Below are 21,505 nucleotides of genomic sequence, written 5' to 3' on the forward strand. Positions count from 1 at the left end.
GGCTGAAAGGCAGGTGGTGGGCGCTCTACTCTTGGCATGGTAAAGGGCGGGGAAAGTCAAGTCAACTCTCGATTGGCGTTTCCAACCGGAGAAGGGACGTTCTAATACGCCGTTAAGGGCGGGGTTATGCATATCAACATGAGATGCGCACTTCCCATTGGTAGAACGGGGTCTGCGCTCTGATTTGCCAGCTGCCATAGATGTCGCTCTACAGACGACAACCACCGGGGACTTTTGCCGCTGAGGTCACGTGACGGCGGCGGAGCCAATCAGCAGCGAGGCCGTTTCCAAGGAAGGTGAGAGCCCTCATTTGTCCGGCGTCTATCAATTGTGAGGAGAAGGGAATGTGTGGGACGGAGGGCGGTGGGGGGAGGACACACGGAGCCGCCAGGGGCTCTACAGCGGGTGTGGAACTACAAGTCCCAGCAGGGCAGAGCACACAGCTAGACAGGGCCTGCAGCAGGATAAGAACAGGGACAAGCCGTAGGCTGACTCCCAGTATAATAGTGCCAGGGGGCCTATGTAGGGAGAACCTGGAATGTCAATAGCCATAGAACAAGCATGCAGCAAGTGAAGGCATTAGGCATGTATTCCACACAGGTCTCCTTATTATAGAAATACAGACTAATGCTGGCCATATATACGGATAGAAAAAGCGTTCGATACGCTCCATCTTTGGAAATGTTAGTGGGCACATTTTTTGCTAATTTTGTGCCAAAAAAACAAACCAAGATGTCGGATTTTTTATTTTTTTTTCTCAAAAAACAATTGTTTTTTTCGAAAGATCGGTAATGTAATCGATTTGAAAATAGTTTGAAAAAATCAACATCGCGTGTTAAGGTGTATCCAACAAGCGATGAACAGGAAGATCTTTTTTATGCTTTGCTCATTATCCAATGCCATGATTGCCAGCGTAGCGATTGCTATCTTCCTCTTCAAATTCCATAGCTGGACCCCAATCCACGACTGTGCCAGCAGAATGTAACGATGCCTCCTACGACGGATGTGTCGTGCATGGCAGCGTTTTATGACGCGTTTCAGAGGGAGGATTCCCAAAGGTCAAACGTTTGTTACATCACTTCTGCTGATCGTATCATCGATTGAGGAAAATGTTACTGTTTCAGGTTATCGATCGATTAATTGGGCGACATCATCTATCGATAGAAAAATATAAACCTTAGCGCCTTTGGATAAAAAAAGAACTGATTGTCAAACTCCAGCTGCAGTACAAAAAAACAAAAACTCGCTAATAAGCAAATGGCAAAGTAGGAATGTACAAACAGTGTGCTGCGTTTAGGGTCGATCAAATTCATGTAAAACTTGCAGAACACGCAAAAAAAAATTGCAAAACACAGAAAGGGTTAATATAATCTCATTTGGTGATTAAATAAAACGCTCGTGCTTAAAGAGGGAGTCCACTGGGAAAAAAAATATTAAAAGCCAGCAGCTATAAATACTACAGCTGCTGACTTTTAATAAATGGACACTCACCTGTCCCGGGGTTCAGCGATGTCGGCAGCTGAGGCCGATCGATCGCTCGGCTCTCGGCTGCTGCAGCCGCAATTTACGGTGAGGGAATCAGGAAGTGAAGCGTTGCGGCTTCACTTCCTGGTTCCCTACTGTGCGAGTTGTGCAGTGCAATAGGAATGGTCCTAGCAGACCGCGCGCTGGGACAGGAAACAGCATAGACTTCTGTGGGAGTCTATGCCTGGAAGTGGGTGCAAATACCTGTCTTAGACCGGTATCTGCACTCCCCCCTGAAAGGTGCCAACTGTGACACTGGGGGGGGGGGGGGGGGGGGGGGTTCCGATGAGCGGAAGTTCCACTTTAGGGTGGAACTCAACTTTATAGGGGTTGTAAAGGTTCATGTTTTTTCACCTTAATGCATTAAGGTTAAAAAACACCTGTCACCGGTGTTCTGACGAGAGGTCCGCCCTGTACTGTGCAGGCGCAGCGCTTGCGCAGTACGGAGGACAAACGAGGTGTCAAAAGAGTCTGAGGATTAATGGCTGTTCATCAGTTCTTCGTGGCGCCTGCGCACTTACTACTACATTTGTCAAATGGGCGTATCTTTGGGGGGGGGGGCGCTTTTACAGAACTGAAGGATGGGTTTAGCTTGTTGATGTAACATTGAAGTACCCGCCCTTCTCACCGCCCCATCTCTGGCCATTGTGTAGGCCCACCGGCCCTTGCAGAGTTGTTGGAGCATCGGGAGCATGTGACACAATGTAGTATTAAGTGCACAGGCACTGTGTAGAGTGGATGAACACCTGCTAATCTTCTGAGACTTTCGTCATCTCGTCTGTCCTCTGCGCTGCGTCGGACATGGCGGACATTTCTCGACAGGACACCAGCCCCCCTGGTTAGCTGAACCCTCGAACTTCCCACGGGGAAGCGCTCTCTCTGCTACGGGGTTCTCGGCTTTTGATTGGATAGACTAATAGCAGTGCAGCCATTGGCTCCCACTGCTGTCAATCAACTCCAATGATGCGGGGCGGGGCCAAGTCCTGCATTCGGCACCTATAGACGCAGAATGCTGCACTCAGGAGTGTGCCCGCAAGGTAACCCCCCTGGAGAGCGCTTCTCCTAGGGGGTTATCTGATGCGGGGAGGAGCCAATAGAGCCGCCGAGGTACCCCAGAAGAAGAGGTTCGGGGTCACTCTGTGCAAAATGAGCTGAACAGTGAAGGTAAGTATGACATCATTTTTTTTTTTTTAAATGACAAAGAACGTTTAGTGTCACTTTTTTTTCCAAATACACGTTTTTATTGATTTTTCAAAAATACAGAACACAAAAAATCAAAAAACATAAAGAACATATTTGCAATTACCCCGATCACTGACTATGTGGAAGCAACTTATTAAAGTGGTTGTAAACCCTTACAACCAACTTTGACCTACAGGTAAGCCTACAGTGCCTTGCAAAAGTATTCGGCCCCCTTGAACTTTTCAACCTTTAGCCACATTTCAGGCTTCAAACATAAAGATATAAAATTTTAATTTTTTGTGAAGAATCACCAACAAGTGGGACACAATTGTGAAGTGGAACGAAATCTATTGGATTTTTGAAACTTTAACTAATAAAAAAAATGAAAAGTGGGGCGTGCAAAATTATTCGGCCCCCTTGCGTTAATACTTTGTAGAGCCACCTTTTGCTGCGATTACAGCTGCAAGTCACTTGGGGTATGTCTCTATCAGTTTTGCACATCGAGAGACTGAAATTCTTGCCCATTCTTCCTTGCAAAACAGCTCGAGCTCAGTGAGGTTGGATGGAGAGCGTTTGTGAACAGCAGTTTTCAGCTCTTTCCACAGATTCTCGATTGGATTCAGGTCTGGACTTTGACTTGGCCATTCTAACACCTGGATATGTTTATTTGTGAACCATTCCTTTGTAGATTTTGCTGTATGTTTGGGATCATTGTCTTGTTGGAAGATAAGTCTCCGTCCCAGTTTCAGGTCTTTTGCAGACTCCAACAGGTTTTCATCCAGAATGGTCCTGTATTTGGCTGCATCCATCTTCCCCTCAATTTTAACCATCTTCCCTGTCCCTGCTGAAGAAAAGCAGGCCCAAACCATGATGCTGCCACCACCATGTTTGACAGTGGGGATGGTGTGTTGAGGGTGATGAGCTGTGTTGCTTTTACGCCAAACATATCGTTTTGCATTGTGGGCAAAAAGTTCGATTTTGGTTTCATCTGACCAGAGCACCTTCTTCCACATGTTTGGTGTGTCTCCCAGGTGGCTTGTGGCAAACTTTAGACAAGACTTTTTATGGATATCTTTGAGAAATGGCTTTCTTCTTGCCACTCTTCCATAAAGGCCAGATTTGTGCAGTGTACGACTGATTGTTGTGCTATGGACAGACTCTCCCACCTCAGCTGTAGTTCTCTGCAGTTCATCCAGAGTGATCATGGGCCTCTTGGCTGCATCTCTGATCAGTCTTCTCCTTATCTGAGCTGAAAGTTTAGAGGGACGGCCAGGTCTTGGTAGATTTGCAGTGGTCTGATACTCCTTCCATTTCAAAATGATCGCTTGCACAGTGCTCCTTGGGATGTTTAAAGCTTGGTAAATCTTTTTGGATCCAAATCCGGCTTTAAACTTCTCCACAACAGTATTATGGACCTGCCTGGTGTGTTCCTTGGTCTTCATGATGCTCTCTGCGCTTTCAACAGAACCCTGAGACTATCACAGAGCAGGTGCATTTATACAGAGACTTGATTACACACAGGTGGATTCTATTTATCACCATCAGTCATTTAGGACAACATTGGATCATTCAGAGATCCTCGCTGAACTTCTGGAGTGAGTTTGCTGCACTGAAAGTAAAGGGGCCGAATAATTTTGCACGCACCACTTTTCAGTTTTTTATTTTCTAAAAAAAGTTTAAATTATCCAATAGATTTCGTTCCACTTCACAATTGTGTCCCACTTGTTGGTGATTCTTCACAAAAATAAAAAAATGTATATCTTTATGTTTGAAGCCTGAAATGTGGCAAAAGGTTGAAAAGTTCAAGGGGGCCGAATACTTTCGCAAGGCACTGTAGATTAAGGCTTACCTGTAGGTCCAAGAAATATCTCCTAAACCTACACGGTTTAGGAGATATATGCCGAAAGACAGGCACCGCTGTCTACGGCGCATGCGCCGTAGACAGCAGCGCCCTGAGCGCGCCGCGGTCAACAGCGATATGCCGCGAGTGGCAGCTCCCGTGCGCATGCGCGGGAGTGACATAATCGCGGCTTCGCCGAATGACAGTGGTGAAGCAGCGAGACCCACCGAGAAGATGGATGCGCCGGACTACAGGGGACAGCGGTGACTTCACTGGCTCCTGTGTCAGTTAAGTGACACATAATGGACTACTATGTAGTAGTCTATTATGCTTTACCTTTGCAGGGAATGAAAGAGGAAGTAAACCCATTAGGGTTTACTTCCTCTTTAACAACAACCTACCTTTATATAGGGAAACCTATAGATAGAGGCTGTCTCCTCAAATATGAAAAGGTTTGGTCCAAATGGCTGATGGATCCTTCCACAGCCTCAGAAACCTCTTAGAGGAATATGATCTTTTGACCCATTTTCCATTAGTTACTGGGTAAATATTAACGACCATTTGATTTTTTTTGGCTTGTACCATGGGACTGTTTTTTTTTTGTTTTTTTTTGTTTTTGTTTTTTTACCTAGTATAAATACCATGTAAGACCAATGTATGTATGTGGGGGTTTCTTTTTTTGTATGTTTATTTGTTTTTGTAATTGTAAATATGTTTTTTAGTGTCACTTTAAATTGACATCTCCTGTTCAGACTGGATGCCCCACATATATATACACTCACCCTGGATGTTGACCAACTATCACTAGTATGGTCTAATAGGCATGTGGGGATACCCTTAGGAGCCTGTTGAAATGACATCTCCTGCAAGAGTGCACCTCATAAATATAGATGAAAATTACAAAGGAAAACATTCATTGTGCAATGCCATAAAACCAGGTTTAATGAATACACAAATTAAAATAGTTCCACTCACATTTAGAAGTGCCTTATAGTCCTGGCACCTGGCGTGTATAGCAGGTGATTGTTAAGGGTAATTGGTCCTGATAAGGAAACCCTCCGTTTGCTGTGTTCTACTTGATTCCCAGGTAGTTTCATTTGGGCGAAGAGACGCAATTTAAAAAAAATGCTGAATGTTATTGAACGATTTTCTAACAGTGTATGGACAGCATAAGGGACGATTATAACCCCGTCAGGTGTTATCTGCCATCTGTGTCCCATTGGGGAGATTTCCCTTCACTTCCTGTCCCATAGCCAAACAGGAAGTGAAAGGAAATCCCTTTCACCAGAACTAGTGTCCCCATTGGAAGATTTCTCCTTTATTACTTATCTGGGGACAACCCAACATTTGTGATTTTCTTTCGTTTCAATAAGAGGGTGGTTCTCTCTAATGGGGACACAGATGGCAATAAAAACTGACAGGTGTTCTAATCCCTCTCCACTTTGTCCAACATTAAAAGTTTTGCCTTTATAGACACTTCCAAAGTAGAACGATGGGCAAAACCTTTTTTTTGGTGTGTTTTTTTTTTTTTTTTTTTTTTTTTATCATTTTGGATAGTGTAAGGAAGGGTTATAACCCTTGTTTGGTGTTTTTCTGCCATCTCTGTCCCATTGGGGGTATTTCACTTCCTGTCCCATAGCCAAAACAGGACGTGAGAAGAAATCTCTCCAAAATGAGATCCTCCCTGGTTGTCGCTAGAACTAGTGTTCCCATTGGAAGATTTTCCCTCCATTGTTTTTTGTTTTTTTGGTGAAAAGACAAAAATTGGGATTTTCTTTCAGTCTAATAATGGTCAGCAGGCCAAATATAGAGAGTGGGAGGGGAATTTACTACATCTGGAGACTGCAAAATCTGGTGCAGCTCTGCAATAGAAACCAATCGGCTTCCAGGTTTTAGCCCAGGTTCACACTGAACGCAGGTTTGAAATCATTCAGCTGAACTTTCAGTTCGCGTTCAGGGGAGATTTGAAAGACATCTGTGCGGGTTCCTGCAGAGATGTCCATTGAAATCACCCCCAAAGTCACCAAAAGTAGTACAGGAACTACTTTTGGAAAATGGTGTGGTGCAGCAAAGTCAGCATCACACTGATTGGGACAGTGCCATTGCCGGCAATAGGCTGCAATTTGTCATGTCAAATCGTGCCATTGTAAATGGGGGGGGCGGCTTATTGCCAAAGCTTAATTGAACAAGCTGAAGTGAGGAGCTTGATTGGCTACCAAAGCACAGCCGTGTGCACCCTTTTAGTAAATCTTCCCCATTGTACCTGCCTAATAGGAGCACAGACAGAAATAACAACTGGCAGGGGTTCCAATCCCTCCCCGCTCTATCCAAATCTGAAAAAAGTTTTGCCTTTTAGTTATACTTTAACCACTTGTCAGCTTCACATGCGCAGCTCAGTTTACACTCCCCATACAAATCCTATGTGCTGGGGGGACTGAACTCCTGCGCATGCGTGGTATTGATGTAATTTTACACTGGCTAATGAAGACAACCCTAGCCCGGTATCAGGAAGGTGCCAGCGAGGGACCTCGGACCATTTGAAGGAGAGCAAAGTCATGCAGACTTTAGTTTCACTGGGTTCACACTATTGCGCATTGGATGTGTATTTTCATCCAATTCACATGTCAAGATATTGTGACCGACTCTCACATCTCCTGTAGCGGCTCCAGTGTGAATTGCACAAAAGTCCTGTGCCTCTTCTGGTCCGAATTCAGCCAAAAATTGAGATTGAAATCGGACCTGAAACAGTGAACAGGGACGCACCGGACCCCTGCTGTGAGCCACTCCATGGTTCATTGTGAACTAGGGTTGCACCAATACTAGTTTCAGTGCCGATACCAAGTACTTGTACTCTGGCAAATGCTCCGATGCTTGATCCGATACCTGGGCAGTCAGGGATGATCAGTGGGAAGTTACAAGCACCGATCTCCCTGTATAGCTTTCAATAAAGGAGCTGACAGCCGCTTCACCTCCTCCCTCCCGCGGTTTGCAGCTGCTTTATTGGAATTTATACAGGGGTGATCGGTGCTTGTAACTCCCCCACCGCTGCACCAATCACCCCTGACTGTCCCCGTGTCCTCCTCGGTGTCCTCCTCGGTGTCTTCCTCCAGGCTCCTCTAGGTTTAATGAAAAAAATTAAGGTTATTTTGAAAGTGATATCAGTAATGCGTCTCAAAACGGTTGGGACAGGGCAACCAAAAGCTGTCAAGGTAAGTGGTACTAACCAGGGAGAGCTGGAAGAACATTTTTCAACTATTGAGGCTAATTGGCAATAGGTCAGTAAGATGATTTGTTATAAAAAATATTTTAAAAAAGCATCTTGGAGAGTCTGCGTATCTTAGAAGTAAAGATGGGCAGAACTTCACCAATCTCTGAAAATTGTTGAACATTGGTGAACCCCCGACGGCTTTCACACTGGAACGGTGCGCTTGCAGGACACTCTAAAATTCCTGCAAGCTGCATCTTTGCAGCACTGTAGGAGCTGTGTATTCACTGCTCCTAAAGTGCCCCTTCCCATTGAAAACAATGGGGGAGCACTGCAAACCCGCCGGCAAAGTGGCTTTGCGGGCGGTTTTAACCCTTTTTCGGCCACTAGCGTCTGAATATCGCCACTGAAAGGATGGTAAAGCGGTCCTAAATATAGCTCTGCTTTACCGCCGGCGCTCGCCCGCCCCAGTGTGAAAGTAGCCTAACATGTATACATACTTTTTGTTTTGGCAGCTTTCAGTTGTTACCATGTTGGACACTTTGGCATCCTCAGCTATGACAATGGGCCACACCAAGGAACAGATATCTGAGAAGATCCTGAACCACGCTTTAGAAATTATCTACCTGCTGACAGGAGAGGTGAGCTTCACTTTGGACTACATTGAAGGTGGTTGAAGGAAATTTATTGTCTTACAATTGTTTTTGAGATATATGTACATAAAAAAATAGCTGATGGAAATCCTTTTTTTTTTATTTATTTTTTATTATAATTTAAAAAAATAATTTTCAATGCTGATCTTTGTTGTATTGGGGCATTGTAATGTGTTGTTACAATGCACCACAGTGCATCTGGAAAGTATTCACAGCGCTTCACTTTTTACACATTTTGTTATGTTACAGCCTTGAGAGTTCCTGTAAAGAAGAATGGGAGAAGCTGCCCAAAAATAGGTGTGCCAAGCTTGTAGCATCATACAAAAAAAGATTTGAGGCTGTAATTGGTGCCAAAGCTGCTTCAACAAAGTATTGAGCAAAGCAAAGATTTTTTATTTTAAAAAAAATTTGGTAAAGATTTCAAGCAAAACTTCTTCTTTCATGTTGTCATCATTGGATATTGTTTGTAGAATTTTGAGGAAAATAATGAACTTAATCAATTTTGAAATAATGCTGTAACATAACAAAATGTGAAGCGCTGTGAATACAAAGAGACTGCAGCAGCAACTCTATGCCCACCCTGATCTCCTCCATCTTTCCCCTGAGAGAGGCGGTAATGGCACTTAGGAGATGAGCATTATCTTGCTCCAAGGTAAGCTTAGCCTGCTTGTCCAGGCCTTTAGGAGTGTCCAAGGTAGTTGTTCTGGTGCTCCTCGTGTGAGGAGGGCTGCAGGCGCCATCTTACCTTTCAGAGCGGGCATACTCCTTTAGCCGATCCGCAGCCGCGGATGAACCACCTTTTCTCATGAGGATGTCAGGACACTGCAGCCGGCTAATTAGGGGACCAAATTTTGCGAGGAATATACAGGATTGCAACGGATACTGTGAGTGGCTAACGGAGCTCCTCTCAAGCACGTCCGGGCCATCTTGACGGTAGCCATATCCCCCAAGGGTTATCTTTTTTTTCTTTTTTTTTTTTTTAAATGCAGCAGTTTGTTTATAAAAAGCATGAAGTTGTTAGATTGTTGTGGAATTTCAGTACGTTATAATTGTTCATGCTCTGACTTGTTACATCCTAACAGCTGAACTGCCTTAAAGTGGTTGTAAACCTCATACATGAAATATGAGCAAAGCATATCACTCTATAGTATGTACTTGTCTTAATCCAGAGCACTAAGTGTCATTTCTGTCTGCTGCTTCTTTCCTCTGCTATCAGCATGAATCACTTCTGACAAGTTTTTCTGACAGCAAGAGAAAAAAATGGTGACGGGAGGGACCTCCAGCTGATTGACAGCCTCAGGTCTGTCCCTGTGTGCTGTATGAAGGGGGTGTGTCCCTTCCCTCCAATCAGCTGTCCGCTTTTCTCACTGAGCTCTGCAGAATTCAGCTCCCCCTTAATTCAGACTAGCTTTAAAAAAAAAACTGTACTTTGAATGGCTGTAGAGAAGAGAAGAATGCAGATACAGGTACAGCTTATGTAGGAGGATTTGTTTAATCTCTGTGCATCCCCTATCACTTCACTAGGTATATGTAAAGGTTTACAACCACTTTAAATATTATTGTCAGATTCCACCATGTTTTTTTCTCTCATCTCGCACTCTGTGTTTCAGAAATACGTCATTGTAAAGAAAAAGTTTCCACACTGCTGTATCCATCCAAAATCTGGAGGGGTAAGTATACCATTTCACCTTTTTAGTTGGGTGTTACTTCTGTTCAGTTCTACCAGACAATCTTTTCTCAACTAGTGAGAAACCTTCTACTCTCCTACCCTAGTGCTAGTTACTTATAACGTACCCCTATACCATATACAAGAGAAACTACAAAGGAAATTCATCACAAACATTATGTGTACAATACACAAAAATACAGTGGTGAAACAAAGCCATGTACATGTATACATCTAGTGCATTGTGTTATGTTTATCAAGTCCAAGAAAGTATCCATGTGAAATGGGTATGGGAAAAGTGTTGCTTTCAAAACAAACATGCAAATGTTTTGCTCCAAAGCACCCTTTCCACCCACAAAAGACAAATTTTCCCCCTTCCTTTTTTGGCGGACCTAAGCTTCGGTACACACTGCTGCGACCCCAAAGTCGTGAGTTTGCATTGCGATCTGCTTGTAACTTCAAGGCGACTTTGGCAAATCATAACAATACAGATTGTGACACAGGTTGAACTCAAAATCCTTTGAATCAGCTCGGGTGAGGACATTGCTGGAACACTGGACAGGTAAGTGTCCCTATAATAAAAGTCAGTAGCTACAGTATTTGTAGCTGCTGAATTTTTATTAATTTGGAGGGAGCCTGGAGCTCCTCTTCAAGCTTGGCATCCTTTGGACTTGGTCAGAGGGACTGTTTGGCTGGGAAGGTCTGTTTTTATCAGAGAGGACCTTACATCCACTACACCTGTGCTGTCCAACTGCCAGCCTATAGGCTGCATGGGGCTCTCAGGGGTCCTAATTAAGGCTTTCCACCGCCTTCAACTGTAGTCATCCCTACAAGAGCAGGAAATATGTTCCATCTGGCCCACCACATCTCCTGCTTCTCCCACAGATGTCAGGACCAGGCGAGACACTGACTGTGTCACTCCACCCCTCCCGCTAATCTGCGTCCTGAGAGGGGAGACTAAAACTTGGCACAGGCCTTTGTGATGAGTGTTTATATATGTTTGTTGTTGTCTGTGTTTGGTTTTGAAGCCACAAATTTGATTCCTGTTACTGTGCACAAACATTATTGCAATGCTGCAGGTACCTGTGAAGTGCGATGATGTCGCTGTGTACTTTTCTATGGAAGAATGGGACTATGTCAAAGGGCATAAGGAAGATTACCAAGATGTCATCATGGATACGGATGCACCCAGCAATACAGTGGAGATTACAGAAAATACTGACCTGGGTAACTGTACATTTTTTAAACTTATACATTTTGAATGTAAAAATAAAAACATTTATAAAAGGTCCCTATTTAATTTGCATATGTATTCTTTAAAAAAAGTGCTTAAATGCATTTCAAAGGATAAATTCACGTTTTTAAAATAAATGCACATCTTTTTTGCAGGTAAAAAAATTTGCATTTATTATTTTTCTTGCTAGGACCCTGGAAAGCATTGCATCCGCAATCAGCAGATCACGAGTGTCATGCAGGTCTCCTGCAGACTGTCAGTGTATCTCTCTACTCGGAACTCCATACGGGAAGGCAGATACACACTGACACGAAGAATGGACTACCACAGCACTCAACAGCACCCTGGTATTTCACCAAAGGCTGTAGGTATTTGTAGTTTCCCATGAATGGTGTGGCCGGGTGGGAGGAGCTCCTCATGGCTGCATCTTTTTTTTTTAAATGGTGAAAGCCAGCGGGGGGAGAAGAGCCCTGCCTACTTTCAGAGGCAGGAAACCAAGGAGAGGCTGAAGAAGTGGGAACGAGTGGAACATGTAACATGCTTCCAAAGGTGAACCTATCCTTTAAATATTATATGACCCGAATGTACTTGCCTCCTGTAATCCTTTGTGCAGCAGCATTCAGATTGGGAAAGGACTGAGCCGCAGTGCAGGTCAGTTGAGCTTTTACTGCATTGCACAGCTCTGCTCTGAACATATAGAGGCTGCAAAAGGACTGATTCAAGAAGACATAGGGAGTTATTTACTAAAGGCAAATCCACTTTGCACTAAAAGTACACTACAAGTGCACTTAGAAAAACTGCATTTTAGCTGGCACATGATTGGATGATCAAATCAGCAGAGCTTCCTCTCATTTCAGATCTTCCCCTGAGATCTAAAGTGACTGCCCTTCCAAGTACACTTGTAGTGCAAAGTGGATTTTCCTTTAGTAAATCAACCCCTATATCTCATAACCTGCACATCTCCTGAGGAAGTAGATTTTATCTATGAAATGCATAAAGAATCATGAAGATTGTTGTGATTTGTTACAAGGTGAATTTGTAAGAATTGCACGCTCATGTATCACATAGTGATGAGGTATCATTGTTGGGTTATGAGTTAAGCGTTTGTGGTGTACAATGTCTTTAACCACTTCCCGACCGCCGCACGACGATGTACGTCGACAGAATGGCACGGGCAGGCATATGGGCGTACCTGTACGTCCCTGCCTTCCCGCGGGTCGGGGGCCCGATCGGGCCCCCGCCCGGTGCCTGCGACGGTCGGTATTCGTTCGCGAGCGATCCGGGATGAGGGGGCGGCCATTCATTTATGGCCACCCCCTCGCGATCGCTCCCGACGAATAGAAATCCTTCGTGACATCACTTCCTCTTCTGTAATGTAAACACAGGAGAGGAAGTGATGTAATCTCTCCTCCGTGTGGGTATTTTTCGTTCCGACACCGAGGAGAGAGGATCGGTGAGTTGCACCAACACGACACTTCACAGTAGAACATGCCAGGCACACTCACACCCCCCTGATCACCCCCCCAATTACCCCTGCCCCCCAGTCACAGTGACACCAATGTCATTTTTTTTTTTTTTTTGCATTGGTGTCATTTGTGACTGTAATAACTGTTAGGGCAGTTAGGGTTAGCCCCCTTTAGTTCTAAGGTACCCCCCTAACCCCCCCAATAAAGGTTTAACCCCGTGATCACCCCCCGTCGCCAGTGTCACTAAGGCTGGGTTCACATTGCAGCGGTTTATGAGAACGGATGTGATTCGCACCGCACTGCAGTGCAAATCACATCCGATCTCTGTGCGATTCGAGTTCAGCCATACAGATAGTATGGCTGAATTCGTGTCGCACCCGCCGCAAACTCGCACGGGACCCTTTTTTTGGTCCGCAGCAGAATCGGATCGCATGGGTGTTCACACCATGCGATCCGAGTTTGCAGATCGCACTGCGATATGCGAACTGATCTGGGGGTGTCATTAACATTTCACTGACACTCCCAGCAGTTCGCATAGGGCAGTGTGAACTGCCGCCGGGAGGCATGTGATGCGGGAACCCGCCGCGGATTCGTGGCGTTCCCGCATCGCTCCAGTGTGAACCCAGCCTAATAAGCGATCGTTTTTCTGATCGCTGTATTAGTGTCACAGGTGACGCTAGTTAGGCAGGTAGGTATTTAGGTTCGCCGCAGCTTTTTATAGCGCCAGGGACCCCCATATACTACCGCATAAAGCCCCCTGATTGCCCCCTAGTTAACCCTTTCACCAGTGATCACCATATAACGGTTACAGGTGACGCTGGTTGGTTAGTTATTTTTTTATAGTTTCAGGGCACCCGCCATTTATTACCTAGTCTCACTAGTGTACCCCTAAATTTAGGGGTGTCTACTTTCCAAAATGGGGTCATTTGGGGGGGGGTTTGTGCCATCTTGGCATTTTATGGCCTTCAAAACTGTAACGCCCTTAGAAAGCCTGAAGGCGGTGCTTGGATTTCGGGGCCCCGTACGCGGCTAGGCTCCCAAAAAGTCCCACATATGTGGTATCCCCGTACTCAGGAGAAGCAGCAGAATTTATTTTGGGGTGTCATTTCACATATGCCCATGGCATGCGTGAGCAATATATCATTTAGTGACAACTTTGTGAAAAAAAAAAAAAAAAAGTTTGTAATTTTCCCGCAACTTGTGGCAAAATATAAAATATTCCATGGACTCAACATGCCTCTCAGCAAATAGCTTGGGGTGTCTACTTTCTAAAATGGGGTCATTTGTGGGGGTTTTGTGCCATCTTGGCATTTTATGGCCTTCAAAACTGTAATAGGTAGTGAGGAGTGAAGTCAAATATTTACGCCCTTAGAAAACCTGAAGGCGGTTCTTGGTTTTCGGGGCCCCATACGCGGCTAGGCTCCCAAAAAATCCCACACATGTGGTATCCCCGTACTCAGGAGAAGCAGCAGAATTTATTTTGGGGTGTCATTTCACATATGCCCATAGCATGTGTGAGCAATATATCATTTAGTGACAACTTTGTGTAAAAAAAAAAGACATGTGGCTGAATACATTTTGGCCTAAATGTATGACTAAAATTGAGTTTATTGGATTTTTCTAATAACAAAAAGTAGAAAATATCATTTTTTTTCAAAATTTGCGGTCTTTTTACGTTTATATCGCAAAAAATAAAAATCGCAGAGGCAATCAAATACCATCAAAAGAAAGCTCTATTTGTGGGAAGAAAAGGACGCAAATTTTGTTTGGGTACAACATTGCATGACCGCGCAATTACCAGTTAAAGCAGCGCAGTGCCAAATTGTAAAAAGACCTCTGGTCATTTACCAGCAAAATGGTCCGGTCTGAAAGTGGTTAAAGATACATCTTTTAAATATATGTTTTTTTTTTTTTTTTTTATAAAAAAAATGTATATATTTTTTTTTAACTAAAATAATGTTTAATTCTTACATATGAAGTCAATAATAAATTCTCTGGTACCTTAAAGTCCTATCTTTTTACTAGTTTTGCTCATGAAATTTCTTTTGGCTTGTTTGTACATAAACAATACAAGTACATACACCTTTTTTTTTTTTTTACAAAATCCATCGTGGATATGGAACCAGTGGGAGGGTGGGAGCTTGACCCCTGGAGCTCCAGTCCAGATTTGAATAATGCCATGTTTGAGGTTCCTGTTTGGCTCTACAACATATATAGCAGTTCATTTAGGCCCTGTTCACATGCGGTGTGGAATTCACAGAGAATTCTGTGCGGTTTCCGCACTGCATCAAAATCACACCCCATTTATGTAAACCACTGCGGGGGTGTGTATATTAGTTTACCGACACCCCAAAATTGGTTCACAAACCGCAGTGCGCTTTGTAGAATCGGATCGCATGGGTTTGATTCTGGTGCTGCAAAAAAAAGGTCCTGCACAATTTTTGAACAGCTCAAATTGCACTGCTGCAGAATTGCATGTGATTTGAACAGTAATGCGGTGCAATTCCTTGCATGTGGTTCCCGCACCAGTGTAAATCGGGCCTTATAGTGTGCAGTCATGTTAGGTTTTGACTGAACACAGGTTTACTGTTAAAATTAGTTCAATTTTATTACAATTATTCTTGTTTCCATATTGTAGAATTGCCAGACCTCCATGCTGGAGAGTTACAGCGTGACTCATATGATATCCCGGATGATAACACAGCTGATGCTACAAATGATGCCACGACTGAGGTCTCAGCTGGTGCCTCATCTGCTCCAAAACAGGATGAGGACAATGAAAAGAGTAAAAAGGACAAAAAGGAGAAAGATGAATCTGAAGACAAGGGTAAAAGTGACTCAGAAGACAGTGAAGAGGACACAGCTAGTGGTAAGTCAGCAGGCGTAGCTGTTTAGTCTCATTCCTTTATTTCTAGTGAGATAATAAAAACATTTCTGCCAACAAGTCAACCGTTGTACTGGTATTGCGTAGAGATATAAAAATTCTAGAAATTTTGAAGCCACGAGAGATTTTTTTTGGGGGGGGGGGTTCAGAAACAATTTAAAATTTAAAATAAAATAAAAAGCAGCGTGGATTCGTTTTACAAATTGAAAGTTAATTTTGTTACACTGGGAAGGTGAAATGCAGTGTATATAAAAGTATTATGGCTGAAATAAAATTACAGTTTTTTCAGTAAATTAGTATTCTTTTAATGTCTTTAGGGCATGCCAGGATGTGTTTTGTCATCTTTTGTAGCATTTGGAAAAGAATATTTCTTCTCACAATATTTTCAAATTGTAGCTTTGTAGTGTGGAAATGTTTCCAAACTCCAGATGTTGGTCTTGCCATTTTACTGACCAGACTACAGGTAAACATTATGCTGTGATGGAGGAGAACATTAATAGGAATCATTTAGAGGTTATACAGATAAACTCATTTGTCAAATTAACCATCTTACCTGTCAATTACAGGATAAGTTCACTTTTTTGCAGGTAAAAAAAAAATGTACATTTACTATTTTTTTGTTTTATAAGCATGGAAAGTATTGCACCAGCGTTCATCAGATTGCTGATGCTATTCAGGTCTCCTGCAGACTGTTAGTGTAAGCTGTCTGCCCTGTACATCACACATCATACAGGCAGGCAGTTTTAGGCCCCTTTCACACGGGACGGATCAGTAATGATCCGCCCCGTGATGATCCGCTTGCTCAGCGGGGATCGCTCCGTTGTCCCCGCTGAGCCGGCGGATAACAGGGCGGTCCCTGCCCTGTCAGCGCCCCATTCTCCTCTATGGGGGATCGGACGAACACGGACCGTCTGTCCGTGTTCATCCGCTCTGCAGACGGATAGAAAAATAGGATTTTCCTCCATCTGCAGAATCGGACAATAGCGGAGGCGGACAATATCGAGTGTCTGCGGATGTTCATCCGCAGACCCCCGCTATTCCATAGGCATGCATGTATGTCCGTATTTCATCCGCAAACGGATGGATGAAATACGGACATAATGTCCACATGTGTGAAAGGGGCCTTACACTGACAGGAAGAATTGATGAACTACCAGAGCGCTCAATAGCACCATGGTAGTTCATTGAGAATTGCAAGCCGACAACCACAAAGGCTGTCAGTACTTGTAGTTTTTTAGTATCCCAGAGATCTTTCAATCAGTGGCATGGCCATGTGGGAGGAGCCCCACTCAGCCGCACTTTCTTTGAATTGTGGTAGCGAGTACGGGGAAAAGATTCCTGGCTTGCTGCCACAAAGGAGGGGGCAGGGGGTTATTCAGAGGAAGAGGGGTCTGATGCTGACTGTTACACCCTAAATATGGGTGCAAGAAATGTGAACTTTTAAAGCAATATTAAAGTCTTTGTTATTTTTAAAGAAAAAAAGCAGCCCAGATCCTCCTCTTCTCAGGTCCCACGCTGATGCTCCTGGCCCCTCCCTTCTGTTCGGTGCCCCCAGAGCAGGCAGTTTGGTCTGGGAGCACTCAAGCAGACGTGCTCCCGAGCCGTGGCTCTGTGTGTCCATTCACAGAGAGCTGCAGCTCGGTCCCACCCCCTACGTCTCCTGATTGGCTCAATGGCTGTGATTGACAGCAGCGGGAGCCAATGGCTCCCTGTTGCTGGCAAAAGCCAATCGGGAGTGCAAGTCCCCTGAGAGCCAAGTGGACATCGCTGGATTGAGTGGGGCTGCTGCACACAGGTTTTTTACCTTAAAGCATGGAAGTAAAAAAAAAAAAAAAAATGTGTGCCTTTACAACCAATTTAAGGCCTGAGAAGACAGGAACTATCATCTACTGTATCCTAACAATCACTCAGCTGTAGGAGGTACAATATGGAGCCCACAAGCAAACTAAGCCTTTCCCCTGCAGTGCCCCCAAGTGGCAGAAATGTATGCATTTCTCTTGTTTTGAGAAGTGCAGTGTATTCCAGGTTTTGCTTGTCTTCAGGTGATAGAAATTGCAATAATTTAAGACTTTACATAAAGTCTCAGAAATCAAAAAGGTCTTCATGTTGTATAGTTTGAATACCATGTTATAGATATAATAATAATAATATATCATAAAAAAAAAAAAAAAAACGGGCCTTCCATTTCTAGCCCTTCCCATCTTTAGGTATGTGTAAAAGAGACTTTACAATTGGTGCTTCTCATTCTAAATATTCAGTTTTCCTGGTTGTCATACTGGTCCTCTGGCTTCATTGCTTTGAGTAACTAACCTGGAATGAGCATGCAGTAAAAACTCTGGAGTTCTGCTTTTAAAAAGATTTCCTTTTGTGCACCCGAAGAACTCCTGACCCAAGGCAGACCTCAACTTCTGCCCCCACATCTGTTTTAATTGTATTTCACAGTCTTACCAATATAATGTGTTTTGTGTTTTTTGTTCTTTAGTAGCTGAATCCATGAAGATGGATGTGGCTAGAGAACGATCCTTTGGAGGCCCTTTCTACCGCGAGGCTATGAGGTTCGAGATGACAGAGGAGATACAAGAAGATGGCACAGTAAGACCCCTCAGCACCGAAGCCACCTTGTTGGATAAGCTCCATCCTGAAATATATCGATACGACCAGAACATTTGGAGCATCAGCCAGAGGTTTATATGTGGCACAAACAACAGACCGTACAACCAGCCTTCCATAATAACCGACGACGATGACAGTGACTTAGGACAGTCGCCGATCCAAGTGCCCAACCTGGCCGAAGAGAAACCTTACCGATGTGTCGCCTGTGATCAACTGTTCAAGTATAAGTCCAGCGTCACAAGACATTACGCCGTAGTGCATGGAGTGAAACCTCACCAGTGCAACGAGTGTGGCAAACGGTTCTCCACCAAATTTAACTCTGTAGTGCACAAGTGTCATCCACGCAAAAACAAGAGCCCCTGGGGAAATGATCCTTCAGGTTTAAATAGCTAAAAAAAGCACCTGAAATTTGGAAAGTGCATTGCCACCTGCTTGTGCGTATGCAAGTAGGCCCCGCCTAGGCGGCAGACAGACTATTTATGAACGTGTGTCATGATAGAATGCTTAAAGGGACTTTAGCCTCATTTTTATTTCTTTTCCTCTTTTATATTTGCCTAATGTAGATATTTAGGGGATTAGTGTAGAAGCATACCCTTGTTACAAGACTATTACTACTTCCTTTAAGAAAGCTGGAAAATCCTAGGACCAGGTAGGAAATTCCTCCAAGAGAATACAGCTGGTGCCTAACTTTTTTTGAGCCTTATTTATTTGCTGTTATAAGTGAAACTACATCTCTGGATCCGTAGCTGAAGCCTGATGTCTCCTGGATGGGACTGACTTGCTACTGAGTTATTAATTTCCCCCGAGGATGTAATTTAAGTTAAATTTCAGAGCTCATTCTAATTTGTAGTTCTCCTTCTTACCATGATCATCCTTTTATGTTCTTCTACTGAGGTGTGATTATCACTGCACTGCACAGTACAGTAAATTGGACAGTAAATAAGACATGACCAAGGATCAGGCTGAGCTGTGACACACTTGTGATTATGGTCAGGCCCCATAAGTTTTATTGGTGTTGAATAGAGCAGAGAAAAAGGAAGCAAACCCCATCTCCAAGTTTGCTTAAAAAGTGTACACAATACATAAAAATGTGTAAAGCTATAATATATATTTCTAGGTGCTTAATGAAAGGACAATTTGAGGTTGGTGTCCCCCCTTTTTTTTTTTTTTTTTTTTTTTTTTTTTAAAATGAAGCAGGGAAAACTGAGAAGATAACAGTGATTGGGTCAGTCTCCACTTGTTACAGAGGGACCAGTTGAAATGTGGTGTGAAATGAACAGGGAGTAAAATTTATGGTAAAAACAGACAATTACAAGTGTTTTCTTTATTAGATTGTGATATTAAAGATTTGTTTCAGCATGTACACTAGTTTTCATTAAATTAATAATCAGATCAAAATATCAGCTGCATGGCTAGCCACACTTTTGAAATGATTACATTCGCCGAACACTTTATTAGGAACACTACAGTATACTGAATTGTGGCCACCAAGGGATGAGCATGGTCAGCAACAATATTCAGATAGGTTGCAAATTGGTAACCCCCAAAAATTGGACTTTACAGGCAACAAAAGATTTATAAGCTAGGATAAAGTATACAGTGTTCATTATAACAAGTTAAAAGTATTTAAACCATGCAAAAAGGTACAATAAAATGCATAAACACCAGTTGAGTACTCTGTAAACCAACAAGAGATTGCTGTAAGTTTCCCCTTTGTCCCAGCGCGTTTCAGAAGAGAATGCTTTCTTTTATCAGGCATAGCAGAGGAAAGATGGCAGAATGTCTTCATCCAAGGAGGACAAGACACCAAACAACTGTTTAGCATAAAAGCAGAGGGCTGTCCTCCATTATCATCAGTTGGTGAACCTCCAGCAACCAACTCCTAAGGGGCTCTAAATGTCTCACACTGGGACCACCCAACAGCACACCAACCAATACTTGGATCAATGGTATCTAGGGGTCTAGTGTAGGGTATTGCGTAAGGTCTCAGATGTGTAGAGCAGGGGTTCCCCTTCAAGATGGTAATGATTGTTTCCATGCTTTTAACTTGGTATAATAAACTTTGGGGTGGATTTACTAAAACTGGAGAGTGCAAAATCTGGAGCAGCTCGGCATAGAAACCAATCGGCTTCCAGGTTTTTTGTTTTTTTTTCAAAGCTTAATTTACCAATTTGAAGTTAGAAGCTGGCTGCCATGCACAGATGCACCAAATTTTACATTCTGCAGTTTTAGTAAATCAGCCCCATTGCATATTTTATCCTCGCTTATACATTTTTTGTTGCCTGTAAGGTACCATTTTTGGGGTTTACCAATTTGCTATTGTACATTCTGGGGATGTTGGCAACAAGTCAGTGGTTTTCCTTGGTGGCTACATTACTATTCAGTAGGGATTCACCGATACCGAGCATTTGCATGCGCACTTGTACTCGTGCAATTTCTTCGATGCTTGATCCAATGCCTGGGCATCCTCAAAGATGATTGGTGCGGTGGTGGGGGCAGTTATAAGCATTGATCTCCCTGAGTGGCTTTCAATAATGCAGCCGATAGCCGCTTCTCCTCCTCTCCCTCCTGCTGCTTTTATCGAAAGCCACACAGGGAGATCGTTGCTTGTAACTGTCCCCACCGCCACATTGTCCCCTGTGTCCTCCTCTGGTTGTCGTTGCCCCCTGGATCTGTCAGGATGGAGACCGGAGGAAAGAGCGGGTAAATAAAGAGCGGGTAAATACACAATTTACTGGATCCTTTCTTTTCTGATTGAACAGTCAGTGATCACTGACTGTTCATTCATATCTGAGCATTGTAAACTGCTTATGAATGGGGAGGAGCCTCTTGTCTCCTGGCCATTCATCTTTGAGACTGAGGCTGCAGAGAAAGGGACTGGGAAATCTGACCTCAGTCCCTTTCCCTGTCTCAAAGGTTTCGACCCCTGACATCTCACCAATGCCACGCCCCCCAACAGGGCTGATAAAAAATAAAAATAAAAAAAAGAATTGTAATAAATATTTAAAAGTTAAATTGTAAAAAATAAATGCCTCAGTGTCACATATCAATGCCACTGTCACATGACATTAAAAAAGTATCAGTAATTGGTATCTGCAAGTACTTAACCTCCCTGGCGGTATTTCCGAGTCTGGCTTGGGGTGAGATTTGATTACCATAAGTGGTATTCCCGAGCCAGACTCGGGATCGCATCGCTGAATCCATGGAGGGGTTACTTACCTTGTCCCCTGGATCCAGC

General features: G+C 43.6%; 1 protein-coding gene across 2 annotated transcripts; it reads left to right on the forward strand.

Annotated features, from left to right (window-relative positions):
* Positions 1–137: 137 nt before the first annotated feature.
* LOC143979174 (uncharacterized) lies at positions 138–19,630 on the forward strand. 2 transcript variants are annotated; one of them, XM_077478911.1, is made up of 6 exons: positions 138–296; positions 8,267–8,392; positions 10,015–10,074; positions 11,150–11,297; positions 15,409–15,639; positions 18,137–19,630. In XM_077478911.1, the coding sequence occupies exons 2-6, from the start codon at positions 8,282–8,284 to the stop codon at positions 18,658–18,660; spliced, it is 1,074 nt and encodes a 357-aa protein (XP_077335037.1). In that variant the 5' UTR covers positions 138–296; positions 8,267–8,281; the 3' UTR covers positions 18,661–19,630. The 2 variants fall into 2 exon arrangements, with proteins under 2 accessions (XP_077335037.1, XP_077335036.1); XM_077478910.1 differs by lacking the exon at positions 138–296 and adding an exon at positions 7,619–7,755.
* The last annotated feature ends 1,875 nt before the right edge of the window (positions 19,631–21,505 follow it).

The sequence above is a fragment of the Lithobates pipiens genome, unplaced genomic scaffold (genome assembly GCF_037356315.1).
Source record: "Lithobates pipiens isolate NorthernLeopardFrog02 unplaced genomic scaffold, aLitPip1_a1.2 Scaffold_1, whole genome shotgun sequence".
NCBI classification, from domain to species: Eukaryota; Metazoa; Chordata; class Amphibia; order Anura; family Ranidae; genus Lithobates; species Lithobates pipiens.

What these genes read in the sequence shown, in the direction of transcription:
- LOC143979174 (XM_077478910.1), top strand. Translation starts at nt 7,672, where the DNA reads ATGAAAAAAATTAAGGTTATTTTGAAAGTGATATCAGTAATGCGTCTC. An exon ending in TCCATCCAAAATCTGGAGGG is followed by an intron (nt 10,075 to 11,149) that starts GTAAGTATACCA and finishes GCAATGCTGCAG; the next exon opens with GTACCTGTGAAGTGCGATGA. An exon ending in TACAGAAAATACTGACCTGG is followed by an intron (nt 11,298 to 15,408) that starts GTAACTGTACAT and finishes TCCATATTGTAG; the next exon opens with AATTGCCAGACCTCCATGCT.